We start from the raw sequence: 12,841 nt of genomic DNA, 5'->3' as shown, positions 1-12,841 counted from the left end.
GTTCGTGTCGGGGGTTGTTATTGTTGTTGTTTCGGGGAGGAGGTGTTCCATTTGACACCATCTGCACTTTTCAAGCGATGGTGTACGCCTCCCTGCGAGTAAGCCGCCCCATCGAGCAGACTCTTGCTGTCACTTGGTGCCCAGAGTGAACAAGAGGATCCCCCTCTCCACGCTGGAATTTGTACCCATATGTTGTGGACTTATGCGGTTGAATGTGGAATGCAACGTAAACTTATGTATTTATAACACTGAATGGATACTCTGAGCATACAAGCACCACTTCAAACATTACCAGCCCCGAGCGTGAAACTTTTTCTTCGTACATTTAAAGGACGTGGCTTTACCCCCAAGAATCGTGGCAACTGTCGTTTGTGAAGGGTGCTGAGAATTGTAGTTTGGGGGGGAACTAAAGTTCCCAGGATTCTTTGGTGGGAAAACCATGTACTTTAAATGTACGCAACCACACACGTGTACGCAGATATCAAGAAAGAGACTCGAAGGTGCTTTTGGTCAGGTGTGCTTTTTAGTTAGCGCTGAGTACTGTATTTGGGATTATTACGCCAGCAAAAAAGCATTGTTATAATAGTTTTGTGGCAAAATAAACCCTGATGTTCCTCTTCTAAGATATCTCCAGGTATAATTGAACATGAATGGTTTTTTGTGTGTGTCCAAGTTTTAAGGCAAAACCTTTTGGCTTCCGCCAAAACCCCATCCTTTGATTCAGACATCAGAAGAGACAGAAAGGGCGGAAGCTGATCGATTTTGCTTTCGAAAGGTTAGTGTGTTTTGTTAGTCGCTCTGATCAATATGGTTTTGGTGATTAACGGAGTCCTTGCACCATACAGGGAAAACTTCCTTGTTTGAGGCTTTCATCCTTTATATATATATATGTCCAGCCGGTCAACCTGGCCGCATTAAACATTTCATGTTGTCAACCGCCCTGTGATTTTCGGGTGAAGGACGGTAGTACATAAACTGAATAAATAAGATACCATTGCGCCCTTATTTTTTTTAAAAAACCATGCTTGTAAATGCTCACATGCCCTGTGACGTAGCATCATTCCCGATTCATGGATCTCCTCTCTCCCTGGTCCCCCTGCCTCCATTTTTGATCCTCGCAACACCCCTGCGAGGTGGGTCAGGCGGAGCGAGAGGAACTGAGCCAGCGGCTCAGCCCAGCAACCGCGGGGGGGGGGTGTCTTCCGTCGGCATCGTAGCTTGGGGCTCGCGGGCGCGCCACCGCCCAACCGGCGCCCCTTCAGGCACCGCCCGCCCGCCCGGCGCTTCTGCTTCTCCTCAGAGGCGACCATGGTGGAAGTGAACTACCTTTTCCTGCACTCCGTGAGAGGAGGCCTCAAGATTGCCCGCATGGTATGAAGCCAGGCTGAGGAGAGGGGTCGTGGGGGGAGGCGGGGAGCTGAGGTTAGATTTAAAATAATAATAAATAAATAAAATTTAAGCCTTGGCGTGTGGTGGTGGGTCTTCATTTGTGCCTCCATGCAGTCTCTTTGTAACTTCAGGGGCTCAACAGTGAAGCAAGAACAGAGGGAGACGCTGCCTCTGAGTTTGTGCAGAGCGCATTCACGTTAAACCCCAGGATTCTAAGTTTGGGAGGGGGGCGTGGAGGGTAATGTTTCCAGATCCCTGGCATCTTTGCCTCTTCTGTTTACAAATTAAGTGCCCGGTAAACAAATTGCTGTATTTTGTGAGTGATAACTTTGTTTTAGTGTTACTTTCCACTGTACAGCTGGAGTAAGGAGTGTTCCACGTTTGTCATTTTTAAAGGAACTGGAAAATTTCAGCAATGCTGATTTTTGCCTCTTGTAGCCAGCCATCCATTTCCACTTCTCTGGATGTCACCCTGTTAAACTCAAATAGGACTTGCTTTGGAGTAGACTTCTGGTGTTACAATACAAGTGTTGCCAGATATTTATTTATTTCCATGTAAAATATTGCAGAGCGGTTTCAGAACAAGAAGACCAGCACCAATTATTGCTAATATGAAAACTATTATAACAATTAAAAGATGTTTAAAAATGCTTTTGTATGTAAACACAGTATCAAATCCAATACAGATATAAACTGGAATAACACATACGTTCTCTCTTATCTGACTATTAGAGTATACAGTATGTGTGTGCGTGTGCACTGTTAAATCCCACCACCTTATTATGATTATTTAATTCTTTGGGGGCAAACTAGATGATAAGTGAATTCACTGAATATGTTTGGAGTTTTTGTTTTCTAAATAGCTGCATCTAGTCTGAGGTTTTTGCCGCACAACAAAAGTTGCATTCAAAACCATATGGCAGCTGTTTCTGTTCTTCAGTGCGCACACATGCACACTTCTTTGGGGGCCCATGTACAGAAGGCACCTCCTTAGTCTCTTGTTTTGAGGAGGGGAAGAAAACAGTACACCTCCAGATCTTTAAATCATAGGGAAGGCAAGTTGTATTCAGGCCCATTTTAAAGACACACTATAGATCCAGTGTTTTCCAAATAAAACATTGAACAAATACCAAATTTTAAATTTATAAATTATGGTAGGACTTTAAAGCTTGGGTGTGATTATTTTAGAAACTTGAAGGTAATAGCTCAGGGATAGAACAACTGCCTAAAACCCTGGAAAGTCGCTGCCAGCCATTGTGGCAAACAATACTGGGCAAGATGAATCAGTGGTCTGACTGTATGACAGCATCCTATGTAAATAGTTTTGCAACACTGGAATATTTGTAGTATGACTGTATGATCCTAAGTCAAAATTATGTCTTTCTTTCTTGCAGCTTGTAGCTTTTATGGCAACCATCTGTTTTGCAGTTAACAAATCTCATGAAGCATTTTTAGCACTCGTGATCATTGAATTTGTCATTACTTTATTATTCTTTTTACTATATCTGCTGAATCTGCAAAAAAAGCTGAATTTCTTATTTTGGCCCTTGGCTGTAAGTATTAATGTGCACAAATTATTGTTGTGTATACATGTCTTGCAAAAGTACAAAACCAAACAGCCGGAATTGTGCTGGTATTTCGAACTTCCGCCCTTCCAAAACAACTGTTGGGAGTAGGGAGAAGCATCCTCCTCCCACCTGTCCTTATTACCACAATACAAGACAGTTATTAACATTCTGACAAAAGCTACGCTATTGAATACTGTACAGCAGCAACTGTGAAAGACAGAAGGATAGAAGGATATTTTTATAAAACAAAGAGTAGGGGATCAATATAAAGATCAATAAAAGAACTGATAAGAAACAACATTTTCAGTCCTTTTAATTGTGTCTATTAATTTCAGTGGGTGTATTCTGAGTAGAACTAACGTTGACTACAACCTAATGTTTTGCTCTCTTCCTGCATCCTGTGGCAGGGAAGGAAGTACTTAGCATACCTTGGGGATGTATTCAATTATGTTGTTGAAACAGAGATTAGGTACAAACAGATCTCTTTCACATAGAGTATTATGTTTGGATGTAGGTGATTCACACATGTATATCTCCCAAGCTGAAATCCTAAAGACACATTTGCAAAAAAGTAACTTCCACTGAACACTCTGTGATGAATTCCATGCATAGGATTGCACTGCATGCCACATAAGACATTTTAAGCATACACTTAAAAATGTAAAGCATGAATGCTACAAATGCATGTTTGCAAACAGAATTACACTGCCAGGAAGCAAATAGAGGCAGTACCTTCCAACTGATCATACCTTCACCATCTGAAATGTGTGAAATGGCCCTCACATCTGTTTGTATTGCAGGTGAAGTCCATATGATAGGAAAACTATGTGCAGTTTAAATTGCAATGGCAATTTAAATCGCATAAATGCAAATGCTTGCTTGGTGGTGTAATCACTAAGTGCTGAAGAAGTGTGTGAAGTTAAAATCTAAGCTTGTTATTTTATTTTGTGCATCTTATTCTAATCAATAATAATAATAGTTCACTGCCCTTTTTTGTTTGAGGCAACATGTTTACAGTGTCATATATCACAAAAGTGAATATTGTGCCTATAACTATCCTACTTGCCCCCCCATATGGTTCAGTATTGTTAACTTAGTTAAGAAACATAAATTTCCTGTAACCTACAACAGAATATGCAGCAGAGAAATTATAGCCAGAATCCTGCTTGATTGTGTTTGATAAAGTAAAATAATAAATACTTAACTGACCAATCACGTCAGTTCTGCCCCACCAACAAAAGTCCTGCCCCCCAACATAGTCCTGCCCTCCCAACAAAAATCCTGGCTACAGCCATTTCCAGATTCAAGGGATGTTCTGACAAAGTCCCATCCAGGGGTCTTTCCCAATGTCTATGGGTTTATCAGCACCTTCATCACAATCTGCAGGCTATGACTGTGAACTATCTGCTGTTTTAAGTTTCTCATATAGTAACACTGTGGGCCACTGCTGGGAATTTAACATGGCAGGTAGTTCACTCACCCACTACTAGGTAGGGGGTTGGACTAGATGACCCTTAAGGTCCCTTCCAACTCAGCAATTCTATGATTCTATTAAATAACAAAATCCCTGATCATGGATCTCCCATGTAATGTCTAATTTGACCCTGAAAGTGCAGGATTTTTTTTGGAAAACAGTGAACTGTGAACTCTACTGAGACAGCACTACTGAGAGAAGGCCACTTGGTGTCACTGTTGCTTGGATTTGGATGTCCATCTCATTTTACTCATCTTTTGAGAGAGCGTAAAATGATTAAAATAATGTAGATTTGCCAGAGAAGTCTTCGTTGCTGTCCAACATAGGATTATTTGAATTGAATACATGTATTTAAGACTGCCACCAGTCAGATTAAACGATAATTAAAAACAAAATCGAAAATTCTTTCTAGTAGCACCTTAGAGACCAACTGAGTTTGTTCCTGGTATGAGCTTTCGTGTGCATGCACACTTCTTCAGATACCTAGAGACCAACTGAGTTTGTTCCTGGTATGAGCTTTCGTGTGCATGCACACTTCTTCAGATTTTGTTTTGACTATGGCAGACCAACACGGCTACCCACCTGTAACTATAATTAAAAAGTTTATTTTAAATTATTCCCCACTGCAAAAAAAAATCCATTTTTTTCTCAATAAACAAAGGTAAACCTGAGGGGGGGAATACAGAAAAAGAGAGCAGAGAAATGGGGTGAAAAGATGAGAGAGTGATAAACAAAAAGGGGAAACTGGGCCTGTTGCACACCAGGTGGTGATGGGGTGGAGCCCTCTTTGGGATGGTACCTACTCAGACTCTGTAATTCTAACCCCCTCAGAATGCCCCAACCTTCATGGGATTTGGCACCAGGTTAAAATGTGTGTCTTCTCCTGGGCATATGGTGATTGCAACCTAGGCTATTCAAGGTCTGAGGAAGTGTTGAAATACTGCAGTTACATGTGATGGCCTCATACCTAACTGATAATTTTAGTTTTTTTATTGTTTCTTTGCATAATGTGTTGTTCTATTATATTTTGGTAACTGCTGTGTGATTCTTTTTTGTAAATAAGGAACAGTCTAAATGTTTTGATAATATATAAATATCCCTGTATCTTGGGTGCCAAAATAACTTTCCTGGCCTCACATATGTATTATGCACCCTGGCTTATGGGGTGCCATTGACTACATAACCTCAGGCAGCAAAATGCCTGGTCCTGAAGTCAACATTAAGCCATGTTATTTGCTATATTTTTCAGGATGCTTTCAACTCCCTGGTGGGGGCGCTGTTTCTCTTCATTGTGGGACTGTTTGCAACAGTAATAAAAACCATAGTTGAAACTTTGGTTGGAGGGGTAAGTAAGAGAGTCTGGATCAGGGGTCAGCAAACTTTTTCAGCAGGTCCACTGTCCCTCAGACCTTGTGGGGGGCTGGACTATATTTTGAAAAAAAAAATGAACGAATTCCTATGCCCCACAAATAACCCAGAGATGCATTTTAAATAAAAGCACACATTCTACTCATGTAAAAACACCAGGCAGGCCCCACAAATAACCCAGAGATGCATTTTAAATAAAAGCACACATTCTACTCATGTAAAAACACGCTGGTTCCCGGACCGTCCGCGGGCTGCATTTAGAAGGCGATTGGGCCGCATCCAGTGCCCGGGCCTTAGTTTGGGGACCCCTGGTCTGGATAGTAGTGTCTCATAGAAATCAAAGCCAGAGGAGCCTTTCAGATGTAACATTCCCAGCTTGGTAGACCATGGCTTGCTAAATTATGACTGCATTCAGACACTACTTTATTCATTTTTTCTGACATTTCCTTACTTGATAATGTTTGCTTTTATGTGATCTTTCACACAATATAAAAGCCAGTTTTGGAAATCTAGCAAAATCTGCTCATTTCCATGTTAATTGTTTCCATTTGCAACATTGTTAACCTGGAAAATTGTGGGGTGGGATTTTGGGCAGCATCTTGGCCACTCGTCATGTCACAAATTTTGGGGTGGTATTCTAGCATGTGTTACAGAATGTCTGTCCAGGGATTTTCATGGGTGAATCCGGGGGGGAGGGAGGGAGTGCATGTGCATAAAGGGTGGGGGTTGATAGCATATCATTCACTGGTGCCATGGTGGTGTCTCTTGATCAAAAAGCCACAGTTCCATAATGTAGTGTAAAAAGAATGTTACTTACTGGGACAGAAGTGCTAGCATCATAACCAGGAAAACCAACCCAATAATCCCCACATCTAAATGCACTCTATGTTTGGACTCCAGCCATTGGTAAGAACTTATCTCCTAATACAAATAGCTGGTTAGGACGGATCTAAATCAGGACTATAGTGAAGCATTTGAATCTCCTATCCCAGGAAAGGATCATGATTGGACCCCCCACACCTGCTTTTTACTCTTAAAGAAAAAAATATCAGTGTGTTTCTAATTGCGTGAATGGAATTACATCTAGTTTGGTGCAAGTAACAGTGAAATCAATGGGATTCTGCAAAAGTTAATAATTTCATTCATAGTGAGTTGTTATTCTGCCAGTGGGGCCAATAATAGTATTTTCTGCATTAAAACGGAGCAATGGAATATCAGTTCAAATCACGTTTCGTATATGAAAGAGAAGAATCTAATTTACATCCAGACTTACCAAGTGCAATGGTGCCAAATCAATTCTGTTAAAGTATGTATGTTATCCTTCTCCACCATCCCCATTTGTCTAAGGTGCAACTACTGTATCTCCATTTTACCATGGCCAGAGTGGCCTATTGAGATGAGTAAGTATTGGAGCCTATTGGAAGAATACAACTGATAGAAGTCAGGCAAGGTCAAACCGGAGACGATTTTCCCAAAAAAAGTTGGGGCAGAGATTACTTTATGGAAAACAAGATAAAAAGAATTCAGTTTCTTTCATCTATCACAAATTAAACATTAAAATTGAAATTCACAGGACATGACTCTGATGAGCTGTGGCAGATGCTGTAAACTAGGCACAGGCTGTTGCTGTGATTCAATAAAGAATAATGCTCAGAACATTTTACTAGCATCTGAACCACTTTCTTTTCATTTGCAGGTGTTTTGTCTGATCCTGTGTGGTCTCTGCATAGTAGATGCTGCTTTTCTTTTGAGGAGGATTACATTTAACCAAGGAGCACCAACGGGGGATGGTAATAGCAATTAGAATGATCAATGGCCAAAGTCTAATTTATAAACATTTGGAAAGCCTGTTGAACAATAGGCTGCTCGTGCCAAATTTTATTTATATTTTTCTAAAATCTGAAGAGCGTGAGCTAGCCAGTAACACAAGTCAAATTGATTTCAAAGGGAGATTTTAAAGCAGAAGCTTAGCTCTCCCAGCAAAGTGAGCAAGGTTCTGAAAATGCTTTTGTGCTCTTAGATTAGAAGAAACATATTTATGAATTTTAATATACAGTATTCTCATGTACTCTTTTCTAAACTTGTTTACCTATTCACCTGTATGAGCCATCTTGAATTAAGAATAATCCTGTGAATTTTATGGAATACCAGTTCTAACCAACATATTTCAAATGATTATCAGATGCAGCTTTATGAACTGGTTTGTGTTAATGTTTTTAATTAAAAAAGCTTTACCTGTAATAATACTGAATCATAAGTGTACTGTATATTGTTGAGCACACTCCCAATTTCCCTTAAAAAGTGCAAGGGTGGGTTGCACTGAAGGGTTTTATTTCTGAGTAAACATACATAGGATTGCAATGTAAGTTTATTTTTCCTGAGAGAATATTGGAAAGTCATAAACTTTTTGTAATGCAGGGCGGGGACCAGGATTTGACCTGCATGCTATTTTCTGAGCTCCCTACATCATGCAACGGGCATTTAGGACTTCTGCTGAACCTTATTTAGCCAACAGAGTAGAGGTTCCCCATGCCTCTTGCAATGTGTGATTTCCAGGCAACTCCCTGTTTGCCTGTAAGAGTGTCTGTATATACAGGCTGTGACCATTCTGCACACATCCAATTGACACGGGACCACCGACACGTAGAGCTCAGTGGAAGCAAGCAGATTCCTAAAAACCAACAGCAGAAGCTCAAAGAGCAACACTGTAGCCAGTCAAGGAGCCAGCGTAGTTAAGTATACAGTGTTAGACAAAAGCCATTAGTGGGTGACCACAGGCCAGTCGCTCAATCTCAGCCTAACCTACACAGGAGGCACCATGTCGTTTCTTTACATTCTGTTTTAGCCAAACAACCCAAGATCAAACCATTATTGCTGATCCTGGTTTGTTTCGCTCAACCATAGTTAAAACTCATCATAGTTCCTTCCTACTTTGGACAGTATGACAAACTGCTGTTAGCTTAAAGGGAGGTAAGGTAAATGTAAAGACAAATGGACTTATGATGTCATATGGTTTCATGAATTACTGGAGCCTGCTTCTTCAGATGCATGATACCTGCCATCTTGCATCCAGTGGCATCTATAAAAAGGTACATCATTAGTAATAGTAGTAGTAGTCATACCCTGCACATCTGACTGGATTGCCCCAGCCACTCTGGGCAGTTTCCAGCATATATAAATACATTGTAAAACATTAAACCTTTAAAAGCTTCCCTATACAGGGCTGCCTTCAGATGTCTCTGCCCTCCCTGCCCCCCAGAAACAATACTTCTGTCTTGTCAGAAATCAGAATTCAACCTCAATCCGTTAGACGCCATTCATCCTCCAACCAGCTCCAAACACACAGGACATTTACTGCCTTCACTGGATCTGCTTTAAATGAGAGGTAGAGCTGGGTCTCATCCGCATACCCAGCCCAAACTAAGTCTTCATGCTATTGTTATAAGTCTTCATGCTATTGTTATTTTTGCTGCCAACAGGGTGTGACTGGTGAGAATGGGGTGCTTATGCACATTCAGAGCATGGGCGTACCGAAGGGGGGGCAGGAGGGGGCAGCTGCCCCCCCCTAGAAGCCAGCTGCCCCCCCCCCCAGAAGCAAAAATGATCGGCGCCGGGCAAGAGGAGCCGCATCCCGGGCTGCCCGGCGCTTCCATTTAGGCTGAGGAAGAAGCGGGCCAGGAGGAGAGGAGCGGAGAAGGAGGCTGCTGTCTCTGCCGCCCAAGTTCCTCCCTTTGCCCCCCCCCCTTGCCCAAGGCAGCTCCTGTCCCGGAGGCAAGGAGGAGCGCGCTCACAGCGGCGGGCTGCTGTGGGGACGGCTCTGCTCACTGTGCTTTTTGCCCCTGCGTCAGGCTTCGCTCTTCCCTCTCACGCCTCCCTCCCTCCCTGTGTTCTGGGAATATTAACACGTTTGGAGGGCTTGCCTGTTCCTGGCGTTGTGTTGTCTGTCATTCCTTCACCCCAACTCCTCTGGTTCGCCCCTTTTAAAGTTACTTTACTGCTCTGAAGTTGGTGTTTCCCTCTGTCCCCCTTTTTCTGAGTTGTTTAAAATCCCTGCTTTTCTACCGCTAGCAAAAATATCTCCTGGGTTGGTGTTTCGCAGCGTCCTTTTACCTGCCGCTAGCAATTACTGTTGTTCAGCCCCTCCCTGCCTTTTGCTGTGTTAAAACCACCTTGTTGTTAAGACCCTCCTTGTTGTGGCTTCTCCCTGTTCCTTAGTTACTGTTTTGCCCAGCAGCATTTAACCCTTTGTTTTCCACTTTCCTGCCTTCAAGTCTTTATCAAGTTTGCATTTAAGTCTGGTGACTTCTTTTTCAGTGTATCTGAAGAAGTGTGCATGCACACGAAAGCTCATACCAAGAACAAACTTAATTGGTCTCTAAGGTGCTACTGGAAGGAATTTTTTAATTTTTTAAAATGAATTTCTCAATGCATTTAAAAATGTTACTTTCCTGGGAAGGATTTCCCAGGTGGGCTGGCGATGATAATAAATACTCATATTGTGAAAATAATAAAAGGTGGGCTGGCGATGATAATAAATACTCATATTGTGAAACTGTACAGCCGGAGACCATTTCAGGCAATTGCCAACTCATAGATCCTTTTGGACCTGGAAAAAGGCAAAACGGGTGGAACAGTGGCGGGGCAGGAACAAGGCATAACAGGGAAGAACGGGGTTTGCAAGATATAAAAAACGACTTCAAAATTCCTGTCCATGAACCTCAGCATTGACCAAGATGCTACATAGTGACCTTCATAGGAATCAGTGGCTGAAGGGGCCAGAGAAGGGTTAAAAAGGCAATGCATTGGGGAAAACACCCCCCTCCCAACAACCTGGATTCAAAGAGGGAGGGGAAGGAGGAAAGTAAAGCTCCATCTCATCCCTCCCAGCCCAGGTCCATGCCAGGTGGGGGAAACAAGAGAAGACTAGATGAGTAAACTTGGCTTTGTTGGAAGAGGGTGCCAACCTCTGTCGCATCCCCCCTTGGCAGAGTGGAGCCCACTCCCCAGTCAGCCAGGTAGGGAAGGGGGAATTGGGTAAGGCGGGTAGAGGGGCAAATGGCCCTAAGCATGGCTGGAGTGCCCCCCCCCACCAGCTAGTCTGGGAATAACTGGTTGTTTCATTTTTTCTAATTCCCAACATTCCAGCTATTTATTTAATCTGCAAATAAAGCAGGGGGCGGAGTCATAGCTCTGTGGCAGAGCATCTACTTTGATGCAGAAGGTCCCAGGTTCAATCTTTGGCATCTCTAGTTAGGGCTGGGAAGTGGGAAAGACTCCTGAAGAGCCACTGCCAGTCAGTGTGGGCAATACTGAGCTAGATGGACCAAGAGTTTGATTTTGCATAATGTGGCTTCCAATGTATCTATGTCTTAAGGGGAGGGTCATCCCCTTAAGTGGTTAGAACACCTTGCACCCAAGTTTTCCTCCCTGGCATCTGCATGTACGGCTAAGAATCTCCCCTGCCTGAAACCCTGGAGAGCTGCTGCCAGTCAGTGTATGCAGTACTGAGCTAGATGGTTTGACTTGGGGAAAAGTACCTTTCCAGTAACACAGTCCATATTTGTTTGTTTGTTTGCTTGCTTGTTTTCTTTATTTACTACATTTATACTCCTCCATTTCCCCCAAGGTGTCCAAGGAAGTAAACATGATTTTCTTTTCATCTTTGTAACAACTTTGCAAGGTTGGCAAGGTTGAGAGAGGACAACTGGTCCAAGGTCATGCAATGAGCTTCTTGGCTGAGTGGGGATTTGAACCTGGGCCTCCCTCAGGTCCGACCTAGCCCAACATTCTTAACTGCTATACTTCCCTGGCTCTCTTATTTGCTTAATCCAATTTTTTTTCATGCTCCTGCCAACCTAGCGGTTCGAAAACACGTCAAAGTGCAAGTAGTTAAATAGGTAAACAGTGTTTCTGTGCACTGCTCTGGTTCGCCAGAAGCGGCTTAGTCATGCTGGCCACATGACCCGGAAGCTGTCTGCGGACAAACACTGGCTCCCTCGGCCTATAGAGCGAGATGAGCGCCGCAACCCCATAGTCGCCATTGACTGGACTTAATCTGTCCAGGGGTCCTTTACCTTTTACCTTTTACTTCAAAAATACAAGGAAGACACTTAATTTTCCAGTAAGTGAGGAAGAAGAATACCAAGCAAACTTGAGCAAATACTACTGGCTCACTTGGGCTTCCTATGGACAGAGGACTCCAAAAAGTTTGAGAAATTATGAATGTATGATGTGGGAAATGGGAGGCGCCCTCCGGAGGGATCTTTGTACTCCGGCGCCGGATATGCTTAAGATGCCCCTGCACCTAACCTTACTACGCCTCTGGTTATTGCCCCCTGCATCACGGGAGTCCTGGGCCCATGTCATGCCACCCCGCCAGCCAAAAGGTCGACAACTCTGGGAAAACGGGGGGGGGGGGGGGGACCATGGCTTGCCCCCCCCTAGTTTTGATCCTGGGTACGCCCCTGATTCAGAGTCATCTATATCACATCCTCACCGTATGGTAAAACACACTCTTAAAAACCACTTGAAGAGTCACTGATAATCCTGGGAGGGAAGTGTCATTTGTGTGGGGCGCTGGGAACCAGGAATGTCAACTTAGCCCCGTGACCATGGGTCCTGGGGCTGTGGGTGCGTGCCATGCAGTTTGCATGGCCCTGGCACCAACATTGTGGGTGCCCAGCCCCAACTCGGATAATTTTGCAGTGTGCATGGCCCTGGCACCAAAATTTGTGGGTGCCCAGCCCCATCTCGGATAATTTTGCAGTGTGCATGGCCCTGGCACCAAAATTTGTGGGTGCCCAGTCCCATCATGGAGAATTTTGTGGGTGCTCGGGCACCCTGGGAGTTTGCAGCTATGCTGAGAACTGAAGCTCTGCAAAGCCTGTACCCTTTAAATCACAGTTCCAATGATGATTCTTTGCGGGAATTCAAGACTGTTAAAGTGGTACAAGCCTGCTTTAAATGTACCGTACCGTATGGAGGTGACCGTGGCTGTTGGCCGCTGGGTGCTCTACGAAACAGGGACCAGGTGGATCTTCCA

At 43.4% G+C, this 12,841-nt stretch overlaps 1 protein-coding gene across 1 annotated transcript; it reads left to right on the top strand.

Moving 5' to 3' along the window:
• Positions 1–1,247: 1,247 nt before the first annotated feature.
• On the top strand, positions 1,248–8,050 carry LOC117051081 (chemokine-like factor). Its single transcript, XM_033157151.1, has 4 exons — positions 1,248–1,371; positions 2,784–2,942; positions 5,681–5,776; positions 7,496–8,050. Exons 1-4 carry the CDS (start codon positions 1,309–1,311, stop codon positions 7,601–7,603), a joined length of 426 nt encoding a protein of 141 aa, XP_033013042.1. The 5' UTR covers positions 1,248–1,308; the 3' UTR covers positions 7,604–8,050.
• The last annotated feature ends 4,791 nt before the right edge of the window (positions 8,051–12,841 follow it).

This window comes from Lacerta agilis, chromosome 8, assembly GCF_009819535.1.
Source record: "Lacerta agilis isolate rLacAgi1 chromosome 8, rLacAgi1.pri, whole genome shotgun sequence".
NCBI lineage: Eukaryota > Metazoa > Chordata > Lepidosauria > Squamata > Lacertidae > Lacerta > Lacerta agilis.
The sequence above is the reverse complement of the archived record's forward strand: the minus strand, read 5'-3'. Positions and strand labels throughout refer to the sequence as shown.